This window comes from Triticum aestivum, chromosome 4B (genome assembly GCF_018294505.1).
Source record: "Triticum aestivum cultivar Chinese Spring chromosome 4B, IWGSC CS RefSeq v2.1, whole genome shotgun sequence".
Lineage (NCBI taxonomy): Eukaryota > Viridiplantae > Streptophyta > Magnoliopsida > Poales > Poaceae > Triticum > Triticum aestivum.
In genome coordinates, this window is record NC_057804.1 from 35,153,903 (window position 1) to 35,166,749 (window position 12,847).

Consider the following 12,847-nt stretch of genomic DNA (forward strand, 5'->3'; position numbering starts at 1 on the left):
CGGCCGCCATGTTCCTGACCACCTTGTCTCGGTTTCCTGTGCAGGAATCGTCCTCAACTTCGTCAACGAGGTAACGAACACCCCCCTCCGCTAAAACCCTCCCTCCCCACTTAAACCCCAGATTGCCCGCCTCCGCTCAGGGGCCAACCTTGTGCCTGCCGCCGCCGCGTTTGCGCGACGAGGGTTGGGAGGTTTCCTCCCCCATTCTGCATCCTGTGGTGTTTTGTCCCGTGTGGCAATGTTTGTGAACTTTAGCAGGGGATGCGTGGTTCTGTACCGAACGATGCTAGGTAGGTTCTGCATCAGTACCCGTTATACATGTTATATAATAAATGGCAAGCGACGTATGGAGGCGATGATTATTCGTGCAGAGGTTCGTCGTGACAGATTTTTCTATGCTGGCTGTCATCGGTAGTTGCTTTGTGAGAGGCAACTTGAACAATTCTGAGTTATGTTAAATACCACAGTAGTCAGTCCAGATAATCGGTCTATGCGCATTCCATTACTTTGTTTATCATAGCGTTGACAGAATCCAAAGGACTGAAGCTCTCTTATTCTTCAGTTCACACCAGTCTTTAGGATTTGGTGATGGCTCCTAATACTGAAAATTGTCTCAAGTTGAGAAAATGTTTCATTTCAGCATGCCTTGCATTCTGGTCCGCGGATGTTTCAATGTAGCCAACGTAGTTCATTATTAACTTCTCCTTTGAGCTGTTTCCCCTCTATTTAACGATTTACTCTCCATAGAAGTATCCGTCTCTGACTTTGTATGAAAAGTACGCTGATTGTGACTGGAAGTCAAGTGCTTACAAATGGATACACTAGTGTTTCCAGATAAATTTTTCACTTTTCAGTATAGGCTTTTTTCCATAAGCAGTATAGGTCATTTTATTTTGGTATCTTAAAGGTGTTACAATTATATGGAGCTGAAGCATTACTGCAGTGCTGCATGAGTTATCATTATCATCGTTAGTTTCACACCGATGTTTCCTTTCAGACACCGTTCTTACATCAGTTTGGTTAGAACCAATCATCCATGCAAAGTGAGAACATTATTTGTAAAAGAAGTTGTATATCATGCGTGAACTTTATGCAAAATATCAAGAGATGAATTAAGTGGTCGGTTAGATTATTTCAGATTATTCTGTCTCCACTCTATGTTTGGTACCGTAGCTCCAATCTTTACCAATTACCATACTAGGCAATAATGATGAGTGGACTATTGCTACGATTCTGCAGCAAAACAGGCCATTGAATTCTCAGAATGTGGCTGATGCACTACAGAAGTTTAGTCTTAAGAAGACTGCAGTGCAAAAAGGACTGGATGCATTGGCTGACAGTGGTCAAATATCCTTCAAGGAGTATGGCAAGCAGAAAATCTACCTTGCTCGGCAAGACCAGTTTGACATTCCAAATGGGGAGGAACTTGAGGAGATGAAGAAAGCAAATAGCAAGCTACAGGAAGAACTCGCAGAACAAAAGAAAATTACTAGTGAGGTCGAATCTGGTAAGCTCTGTTTGGTGCCATGGTCTTTGTGGTCTTTCTCAATGCAGTAAGCAACTATTAGTGGTAGCTAAGTACAAATCCTATCGCAGAGATAAAAAGTCTACAGTCAAACTTGACACTGGAAGAGATTAGGTCAAAGGAGGCCAGATTACAAAGTGAGGTATGTGTGCATGTCACTATGCTTCTTAGTGCGCATGTGTGTGTTTGTTCAACCAAGTTTTGACGGCAGAGCTCATGTTTATGCAGGTCCAGGAAATGGAAGAAAAATTAAAGAAATTGCAGAGTGGTGTGATCTTGGTGAAACCTGAAGACAAGAAGATAATTGAAGAGACCTTCTCTGAGAAAGCTAACCAGTGGAGAAAGCGAAAGAGGATGTTCAAGGAGCTATGGGATAATATCACTGAGAATAGCCCCAAAGACCAGAAGGAATTTAAGGTTCTTGTTGCCCCTTCTTGTTTTACCTTTGACACTTGATTTTGGCACTTGAATGGCCGGCTGTAACTGGTAGTTGTTTAGTTCATCTGTTGTCACTGCTTGTCAGTCAGCTTTCCAGTATTGCTTTCACCCTACCAGCCATCGTATCGATGAATAATATTTGTGTGTGCAGGAAGAACTTGGTCTTGAGTATGATGAAGATGTGGATGTGAACTTCCAACCGTACAGTGAAATGCTGGCGAGTCTCAACAAAAGGAGAAAAGTTTCTCGCTGAGGATGTAGGGCGCATGGGAGTATCTCAGATCAGATGTATGTCATCAGCCAAACAGCTCCATGGTTTTGCTAGTTTCTTAGTCAGGGTGTTTGTTGTAGTTTGTCCAGACAGATGATGTTCGTCAGCTGATGATACTGGTAGCTTCAGTAGTAGATTATCTGAGGTTTGCAGCATGTTTTGAACCAGTCATGTAATATAACTTCTTCACCATCTTAAATTATATCGAGGCATCTTATCACTGACGACATAAGCTTCCTGTGTTTGCTCTCTGTTCTTCGGTGAAAAATCAGAATCATATTAATATTTACTTTCCCAAATCGATATTTACATCGCATACACAAAATTTAGTAATGAATGATCTGCAATATATAGCTGCAAAAAGTTCAACTGCTATCAATACAACTGAATCAAGAAACCATATCTGCTATGTGCTATGGCCATATGGCTGGAGCTATGCTGCTAGAGTCTTCTGTTCGTCCTGACTGAAGCCGGCCTGCTCCTGGGCGTATCCTGCCCTTCTCCGTGCTTCTTCTCCGGGAGATCCTCTGCGTCTGAGCTGTAGTTCCGAACATGTCCGATCCTTCCGAATTTCTTTGCATCGGCCAGATCCTCGTCGCCGTGGAGCATCTCGTCGTCGACATGCGCCCTTCCTGGGTTCCTCCTGTGCCTGTCGTCGGTGCTGCTGGACCCTGCTCGCGAGAGCTCTATGGCAGCCTTGGCGGCGGCGGCCGCCGTGGCAGCCGGTTGGAACGCGGCCTGCGCCGCCTCTTCCACGTCCTTGAATGTCAGCTTCGAGGCGGCCTTGTCTCCCTCCGGCCCCTCGGCCCGCGGCGTCGCGTGCCGCCGCTCGGCGTCGTCGTCGTCGTCGTGCCTCTTCTTCCTGTGGCCATGGCCATGGCCATGGTGGGAGCGGCGGGCCGGATCCTCGTGGTGGTAGGAGTCGGCGGCGTCGCTGTGGAGGCGCACGGGGATGTCTTTGTCGGCGCCGATCTCGAGGAGCACCATCTGGCGGCTCTCGAGGCTGGGCAGCGCGGTGGAGAGCCGCTGCACGAGCTTGGCGTTGACGCCGCAGCCGGCGCGGAGCTCGGCGGCGGCGGACGCGAAGCCCCGGCCGAACCTGGCGGCGAGGAGGGCGCGGGCCTCCTGCAGCTCGGGGAGGTCCCCGCAGCGCGCCGCCGCGTAGCAGAGCCCCGCCGCCGCCTCCCGCAGCTCCTCGGGGCAGTCGCGGTGCGCGTCGTCGAGCAGGGCGGAGCGGTCGGCGAGGAGCGCGCAGTAGGCGTCGAGCAGTAGGAGGACGTCGAGCGTGTCCCGCTCCCGGATGACCTGCTCGGCGCGGAGGAGGGCCCGGTCCGGGTGGCCCTGCCGGAGCAGCTGCTCCACGTCCCCCCGCGCCTGCGCGCAGCGCACCTCCCGGTGCGCGCGCACCACGGCGATCCGCTTCGTGGCCAGGTGCAGCAGGGACTTGAGCCGCGCCGTCTGCTTGGAGGTTCGGCCCAGCAGCACGTCCAGCGTCCTCCCCATCGCCGCCGGTCGAGTCGGCTGGCGATGGCTGATCGAGCGGAGGGCGCGAGGTGCGTGGTGATCAGGTGGTTTTGGCCTGGTGTTTTATACCCCACTCCGTGCGGCGCGAGGTGTGAGTCGGAAGGAGAAAAATAATTAATTCGGACGCGGGAAGGAGGTGATCGGCGTTTGCTTTGCGGCCAAGGCGTTGTCCAGGGCGGCGAGGCCGACGTGCATTCAAACGCCCTCCTTTCCCGGTCGACTGGTCGAGTGAGTAGACGCGTGCGTGCCCACCAGCGAGCTGAGACCGTTTCCGTTGGTTCGGCCGGGGCCAGAAACACCAACGACACGGACCGATCGGCCGCGGGTTTCGACCGGCAGCCGCCACGTCGGTACGTACGATCCTCCTCCTTCTCGTTTGACTGGGCTACCGTGACTTGGTGGTTTTGGGGGGTTTTCCGGGGAAAGCGACGGCGGGCCGGCTGCGGGTGGAGACTTGAACCGGTTCGAGGGGATAGCCAAAATGTTTGCACATCATTTGCTGCTGCTGCTGTGCTTTCTTTTCGTACGGTCCAGGGGGCTGTCGACCGCGACGGCTGCTCCTGGTGTCTTGATCGTCGGTGCTACGGCCAAGAACGGTTCGCCTGGATTGGGACCGACGGGACCCCCTGTTGCTACGGCGAAGGCGTATGGTTTTCCTCTCTCGCATCGCATGCATCTTTGTCTTGTGTTCATGGCTTTTGCGTCGATGGCCGTTTGTACTAACAAGTAACAACAACCAAAATATCATACTCCCTCCGTCCGGAAATACTTGTCATCAAAATGAATAAAAGGAGATGTATCTAGATGTATTTTAGTTCTACATACATTCATTTTTGTCCATTTTGATGACAAGTATTTTCGGATGGAGGGAGTATTATTATACTACTCCCTCCGTCCCAAAATTCTTGTCTTAAATTTATCTAGATATGGATGTATCTAATACTATCTGGTCAAATCTAAGACAAGAATTTTGAGACGGAGGGAGTACTATATATTTTGGGAGAGTGGTTGCAGACTGTCTCAATTCATATGTTCACAACCTCAATATTGACATGGTGGGCATTCCCGCAAAAGAAAAAGGTTTCCCAAAAGCTAGCGAGACCATTCTGGCTCAGTCTCTAGGATTGACATGGTGTGAGCATTGTGTGAGAACTCCCTCAGATGCCATTGCAATATCTAGAACTAATAATACCCAGCAGCACTCCCTTTTCACGATATCATTTTCACAGTTGAAAAACTGAACCACCGTCGTTAATGCAGGAACCATCGATTGATTCATCCGTCATCCCTGCTTCTGCTTTGCAGCCGCATTGGCCCAGCATGCGTACGATCCTATAGGAAGCTTCGGTGCATGAAGAAAACGGCCAACTACGCGTGAAACACTTTTCTCTTCTTGAACTTGTGAGACACTTTTTTTGGCAACGCACGAATCATGCAACTGGGGATTAGTCTCTCGCTCGCACAACAGCACAAGTGGAGTGGACGCGGTCGTCCGGCGCTGGAATCTCCAAATCAGCACTCGACCGGCTGCGTGCGTGTGCTCGCGCTTTACGTACAAGTGGCAGCTAGCCGGCAGGCACGACTATTCCGACGGCCCATTTATTGGTTGTACACGAGACCATCAGAGCTACTCCCTCCTTTCCGGTTAGTACACCTTAAATCCGAAATCTCATCAACCAAGGTAGATGATGATTGGAGTAATGTATCTCGTAGTTTAAAAAATTACTCAAACTTTCCCCTACATCAATTACAGTGTATGCATGGATGACCACTAAATGACTGGGATTGGTTACATATTGATATTGCATTGGTTGGTTTCTTTTAATCCTTGCATGCATCAATTTAATGCACCTTGGGATGTGAACATGTGGTGGAAAGAAGTAAAAATAAGACTTATAATATGAAAAACCCAGGAAAATGAGATGAGTCCAATAAATCAGAAAGGAGGGAGTATATAAGTAACCTCGCAACTCATTTACATTCCACAAAATCCCAATGCTACCTGTGGGGAAGAAGTTATTGGCCTAAGCAGACTCGTTGGTCTTCAGACGACCGCGTGTGTGCACCTGAAACATCGCCCTTACCCGTCACTCGCCGGCCACTGAATAGGCGAAGAAATGGAAAAAATAAGGTGCGGGATAACATGGAATTCAATTTCTTTTTTCGGAAGCACGGCTGACCAAATCAGCAACAAAAGTCGAAGAGTAGGTTGAACAGGAAGATGATCCCACGCACGAATGCGGGCAAAATATTCGCGATCATGTCCGAGCGCGCCTGCTGGCGGGACGCCCCCTCATCGTCCCCATGCCGGCGGCATATGTGCGCCAGGTATTTGAAGAGTATCCAGAGACAAACCAGGAGTGCCAAGATACCGCCAAGAACGATGCCAATGATCTTCCAAACGCGATACATGGAGAAGAAGCCTACGGTCATTAAATTAGATAAATACATAGTGAGTTCTTTCTCCGGCGAGCTGCAACTGATGCAAATTAAAGGTCGATGTACCTGTATCAGTAGAAGGTGGTAGATGTGACGAGTGGCGGAGGACAGGAAAAAATTAGGTGGGGCGTAATCTAAAGGAAGTAGGGGGCTTATGCCCCCCCTCCTATAGAAATCAAAGTAGTCCATACACATTAAAATGCACTCAAATGTTTTTACGTGATCTTAAGCATAATGAACAAAGAAAATGAAAGTATAAATACCCTTAAATAGAAACAACTTAAAAGGATACACTTAATACTCCCTTCATCCATTTATATAAAGTGTATTTATTTTTTGATAAAATTCCACAATGTAAGGTGCATTTGATCTAAGAACAAAACAATGGGAGTGCCCTGCCTTTCTTTTGAAGAAAAAATATAACTTGTCAATATCAAGACTTCTAAATATTTTAGGCTCACCATGGCGTGGAAGGAGTGCGTCAGGCGGTGGGCTGTGGACGCACGAGCAGAGCTCCTTGCGCAGAAGACGCGTTGGGGCCGAAGGTGTGAGGAACGCGGGAAGCACGAGCAAGACTGCAAGCTTGTGGAACGTCATCCTTGAGCTTGTTGGGTTGTTGCACGCTGTGCGGTGGGTGCTCTCTGTCTCGCCGGCTTAAATGCCCCCGTGCTTGCAGATCTAAAGCGAGCGCATGGCGTCTCGTCATCTCCATTTCCATGCAAGAAAATACCTTCATGACCAATCTGAAGCTCTTTATCTTTCATGGGAGGAAGAAGATACCTTCATGAGAGGAAGAAGCTTAATGTGGTAACTGGGCTTTAGCGGCTTTGGGAGTTAGGGCCGGGAACAAGTGGTGAGGGCAAGAGTGGGGAAGCGCGCCATGGTTAGAGGGTGGCCAGAATGTTTCCAATGTTACTATAGAGAAGAAGGGCTGGTCTTCTATATGGTCCTTGCAAGAGAGTATCTGGTGAAACGAGCAAATTGATGCACCAGGTACACCAATGATAGATGGGCCGTTGGATTCGTAAGAGAATGACATGATTCGGTGCGATGATTGGGCTCCTGATATATTTGCAAAACAGTCCTCGCAGTACAGCTAAATCCAGCAAATTGACCTCCACGCATCTAGATCGTCTTCCTCCCCTTCCTGAGCTCTGTACCAAGCCTGGAGCTAGGGCTAAGCAAAATCCAGGATGTTTGACAAAGTGGTGTTGCTTCCTACTCCAGTGATGTATCTATGATTAAGGTGGAAAATGGCGAAAGGGTAAAAATACCAATTTACCCGTGGATTGGTCTGTGATCGACACCGTTGTAAATTCACATGTACTCATTTCCCTCATTCTTAATACAAAAGGCACGCAATGCTCTTACGTGTTCTTGAGAAAAAAAATAAATCCTTTTAAGCTCGCTCGGTCAAGGGCACCACACGAGCTAATTGGGGTCCTCCTCCGACTTACTCCCTCCCTCCGTCCTTTAAAGAGTGTATTTCCAACTTTGTTGGAGGGTCAAACTATTTCAAAGTTTGACCGAGTTTGTGCAAAAATATACAATGTTTGTGAAATCAAATAGGTATATGATGAAAGTATATTTTATCACGAACCTAATGCTACTAATTTGATGGCATAAATGTTGATGTATTATTATATAAACACGGTCAAATATAAAAAAGTTTGACTTTCCAAAAAAGTTGGAAATACACTATTTAAAGAACGGAGGGAGTAAAGCCGAGCACAAAATGCACCCATGCGCTTCCACTTCACGGACGCCGATACAATCACCATGGCAACGGGCAGAACGACGATTTGAAGAGTTGGCAAGGATACCGATCTGTGTGGAGAATAGGAACCGGCGGTCTAGCCGGGGCCATGTGGGGGCAGTAAGGATAGGAGCGGGCCGACCACGTTGCTAAGTGGGTGGAGCGTCTGGGGCGTTGCAACGTGGGTGGAGATGGCGATCCGCTCCGGTCCGCCGTTGCCATTGTTGTCTCTCTCTGCTTGCGCGCGCGTGTGTGTGACGCCCATGGAGCGGCGGGGCACCTCTGCCCTAGCCAAGGTCGGGAGTAGGGCTGCAAGAAAAGCTCAAGGCTCATGAGCCGCTTGAGATCAATTCGTTTTTTGACTCGACTCGAGATTGACTCGAAAAGAACCAAGCTGAGTTTGAACACTTTATGTAGCTCGACCGAGAAACGAGCCGATCTTGAGCCAATGTTGGCTCGCTCGATTTTAGCTCGATAGCTCGACAGAATATCATTATGTTAAATGATCATGCCATATATTAAATGAAAATAAGATAATTTATTACCATATATGTTGTCCGCAATTTGTCTCGATTTTATTTACCAACGAACATGGAAACTTAATTAAGTGTAGAAAATATTTAGGCCTAATTATGGCACGTGGTCGACTATGTGTTCAATATCCTATATTCATTACAAAGGTTTCCAACATATTCACCTTAAATTTTTTGTTTTTCATCCATAGATTTATAATTTTTACCATCTCATTTAGCTCGAAACTAGCTCGAGATTGACTCGAGATTGTTACAAGCTGAGCACTAGTCATGTTCTACAGCTCAATCACGAGCTTCACTCAGTTTGAGCTCGCTCGAATTTTCATATGAGTTGAGCTGAGGCAACTCCAACTCGCTCGAGCTCGACTTGTTTGCAGCCCCTAGTCGGGAGGGGTCAGGCCGGGGACGGGTTGGGTACGGGAAGGGACGAGTTGGCTACTAGGATGTGAGGCAGAATCATGACCATTCATTTCACATTGCCGTTAACCGATGTCAGCGAGCGAGATGCTTTGGATTATGCCGCCGGAATAGCGGCCCAGGACATCCGGTCCAGTATGAGCTCATGAGGGAGAAAACATGCCCTAGACGGCCAGGGATGACCGAGACTCGCGATTAGATGGCTGAATATGGTGGCATGAGAAGGCTCGGAAGTGGTGTTGTTTTACTCCTAAAATGTAAGTAGATTGGTGTAAACCAATCCACCAAAGAAGCCTAACTCCAAAGAGATATACACGCGTGTCCGGAAAGGACAGATGGCATCATACGGGCCTCGCATACTCGTATATGGGCACCCAACGGAGTGCGGATTTTTGGAGGCCGAGCTCCAGTGAGCTCGGTATTTTCAAAAAATCAAAAAGCGTATTTAAAAGTTCCAAAAAAATCTGAAAAAAATTCCATGGAAACATACATGTATTCCGCAAGAACGTGTTAAATTTTGTCGAAAAATGTTGTGATTTGTAGGCTGTACAAAAATAACAAATTTCTGGCCCAATAACAAAAATAAAAGGCCCATTTAAAAATGCGTATTTATCTTTTTTCTGTATGCCACATGTAAACGTATAATGCCGTGAAATGTTGCATATACATAGTATACATGTGCATGTGTGTTCACAAAATAAATTTAGAATTTTTCGCGCTCTGAAAAAATAAATTTTGAAAACGAGCTCACTGGAGCTCGGCCTTCGTTGGCATTTTCCGCACCCAACGTTGCTTTCTCGTGCAGAACTACCAATAGCCATGTGCACCCACACACCTGGGCAAATGATATCTTGCTGGATCAAATGTTCTTTGAAGATGATAGATGTAAGATTATCACTATTATGCACTCAATTTGGTCTTCTCGCAACCGTTGGATGCACGATCAAGATGGTTATGATCCTGTCCAGGCAATCAAATGGGTGCATGATTCTTTGTCTATTTTGGAGATGGCAGTTAGCCGAACTAAATCGCAGGTGAATCAATGTTGGAGACCGCCTGAGCCAGGATGGGTGACCATCAACACAGATGATTCAGTTAATTCTGATGCGTGGATGGAAGGTGCGGGCAGTGTGGCCAAATCTCACCTCTCTTTCTGGGTTCTTGGAGTAAACCCCTCCCGGGGGCCTCTCATCCTTTTACTGTCGAGCTCTTGGCTCTCCATGAGGGGGTGATCCTCGCCCAGCTCCGAAGATGTTCACATGTGATTATGGAGATCTACTGCATGGAAGTTGGTGGACCTACGGGATTTGCGTAGCAACTCTCGCGCAATTGTTGCACCTATCTTGAAATAATTAGAAGGGACATTTCCTTTTTTTTTGGTTACTCGAGGACTTTCAATGTTGTTTCCGTCCATCTTTGTGCTTAGCATGCTAGTATGTTGGACGAAACAGAAAGCTGGTTTGATCACAGCCCTTGTTTTTAGTTAGGACCCGGTCCACGACCACACGAGCCATGTTCGCCAACGCGGTCGAACATGGTGTCACACTTCTCGACGAGCTACGACGTCAATCACCGGCCGCGGTTGGTCAAGGACGCGCTTGCACATCGAAGAGCTCACCAGTGGCGAACTCCACGGCGAACTCCATGGCCGTAGACGCACACACTAGCACTGAACACAACACGCACACACTAGCACACACCACAGCACTCGGACGCACTTGCACTGCGCATGCACGCCGTGCCTATGCAGGACGCACTTGACTGTATCGTAGGTGAGCCGTACCGCAATTCCTTCCACTCGTTTTTATTGGTTTTGGGAACATTCTAGAAGTTCACGAACCACTTTTTATTTTATTTTTCTATTTTTTTCCTTTTTCTGTCCTTTTTTCTGTTTATTTTATTCTTTTCTCTTTTTTGTTTCTTTTTTTATGTTTTCATTTATTTATTTTTTGTATTTGACTTTCTTTTTTCTTTTCTCTATTTCTTTTGTAATTCTTAATCTACTCGTTTTTTATTTCTACTTTTATTTTTCAGAATTCCAAAACTTGTTCAAATTTTCAAAAAATGTTCTGAAGTTAAAAATTGTTCCTGTTGTTTTTTATTTTGTTCAGAAGTTCCAAAAAATTTAGTGTTTTTACAAAATGTTCACATATTTCAAAACATATTCATCATTTAAAAAATGTTCATAAATTCAAAAAATGTTCCTATTTAAAAATATGTTCTTAATTTTAAAGAAATGGTTGCCTTTTAAAAAATGTTCTGCTTTTCAATTTTTGTTAAAAAATTCCATTAATGATCATAAAGTTTGCTTTTTCTAAATTTTGTTCAGAGCTTCAATTTTTGTCCACAGATGCAAAAAATGTTTCCTTTTGTCCAAAATGTTCTTGTTCTAAAACTGTTAATTTTTCGGACGTTTGTTCATAAATCCGAAAAGGTTCCTATTTTAAATCTTGTTCGCAGATTGAAAAATTGTGCACATCTTTACAACTTGTTCATGATTCTAAAAAAATGTTTCTATTTTTTTTAAAGTCAGCAATTTAAAAATGTTCCTGTTCTCAAATTTGTTCACAAATTAAAAAATGTTCACTTTTTGAGAAGTGATCAAACAGTCAAAATTTGTGAGCATTTTATCAAAACTTATTCGTTATTGTTAAAAATTGTTCGGAATTTAGAAAATGTTCCTGTTTTTTCAAGATTTGTTCACAAATTCAAAAAATGTGCATGTTTTAAAAACAAATCACTATTCAGAAAATTGTTCAGATTTAAAAAAACAATTCGTTTTTTATAAATAATTGATCGTAATTTTATAAAAATGTTCCTGTTTTTCAATATTTGGGCACAACTTGATAATTGTTCCTGTTTTTCAAATTTGGTTACAAATTCGAAAAATTGCTAACATTTTTTAGAACTCGTGTGTGTTCTGTAAAAAAACGTTCGTACTTCTCAAATAATATACTCGGAAATTATAACAGAAGCTAGGAAAAAGGAAAAATAATCCGATCTGCCGGTTTGACTAGGTCTATAGGACTCCCATTGCAGTTTCACCATCAAACTGAGTCAGGCGTAGTGGCTAGCGAGGCTTGTCTACAGGCTCGCGGTCGCGGGTTCTAATCCTAGCTTGAAGCGCAGCCTTAATCATTCATTTTTTACGCTGCTCTCTACCTTCCTCTGCCGGCCCTGTCGAGGGACTACCCTATGCAAAACCTCGACATTCTGGCGCAGAATGCGGCAGATAGGAAGTCCCCCGCTGGGCAGCCTAGCAAGGCCCTCGAGGCCGCTGGTGGTAGGGTAGGGCGGCGGAAGTGGGGCGCCACGCTAGATCGGATTCGGCGGTAGGCCTTCATGGGGATTTTAACGAAGAAGGTAGAACCGACACGTGGGCTCCACATGTCATAACGTCCAGTGTATTGGTTAAACAAACGATGTTGTCTCAAAAAAATTAAAATGGTGCTGATTTTCACTGCCACATGAACCTGACTGATGGGTCACTCCTGTCATAATCGCAGTCTATTTTAAGCAAAGAGATCATCAGTGTGAAGTGGTAGATTTTGATTAAAAAATAGAGTCAAAATGGTAGTTTTTGACGAACCAATTAAAAGTGATAGTTCTACGCAACACAGACCCCAAACGTGATAGTTCTGGGATATTTACTCCAACCATCGCAGAACGAACGACGCAACTCAATGTCAATGCATGATCTTGTGAGTCCACCTACCATACTAGAAGGAGGCGCGCTTTGCTGCGCCATTTTTTCCCTTGTGCACATCGAAGCTATGCTCCTTTGTTCAACTTTGTGTCTTTTTTCACTTGTCCATGAAAAAAAAAATCATGACCAAATTGTCGAGGCTGCAAATAGGGGAAATAAATAGAATCTCGTGGTTTAGGAAGCAAAACATACAGTGAAACACCGCAATGCCAACATATGTATGGCTCAATGAAATACT

The 12,847-nt window shown here is 45.7% G+C and overlaps 2 protein-coding genes across 2 annotated transcripts in view; one reads left to right on the plus strand and one right to left on the minus strand.

The window, feature by feature from the left end:
* Positions 1-2,466, plus strand: part of LOC123090844 (homologous-pairing protein 2 homolog) — a 3,135-nt gene extending 669 nt beyond the window's left edge. The window contains exons 2-6 of the mRNA XM_044512197.1: positions 45-70; positions 1,240-1,507; positions 1,597-1,667; positions 1,754-1,942; positions 2,115-2,466. Coding sequence (XP_044368132.1) covers positions 45-70; positions 1,240-1,507; positions 1,597-1,667; positions 1,754-1,942; positions 2,115-2,216 — 656 coding nt within the window. The 3' untranslated portion in view covers positions 2,217-2,466. The remainder of the gene's footprint in view (positions 1-44; positions 71-1,239; positions 1,508-1,596; positions 1,668-1,753; positions 1,943-2,114) is intronic.
* Positions 2,467-2,743: 277 nt separating this feature from the next.
* On the minus strand, positions 2,744-3,858 carry LOC123090843 (uncharacterized; the record flags this gene model as incomplete). Its single annotated transcript, XM_044512196.1, is given in 1 exon segment — positions 2,744-3,858. A coding segment is annotated over 1 exon segment (994 nt), but the record flags the coding sequence as incomplete, so codon positions are not given.
* Positions 3,859-12,847: the final 8,989 nt, after the last annotated feature.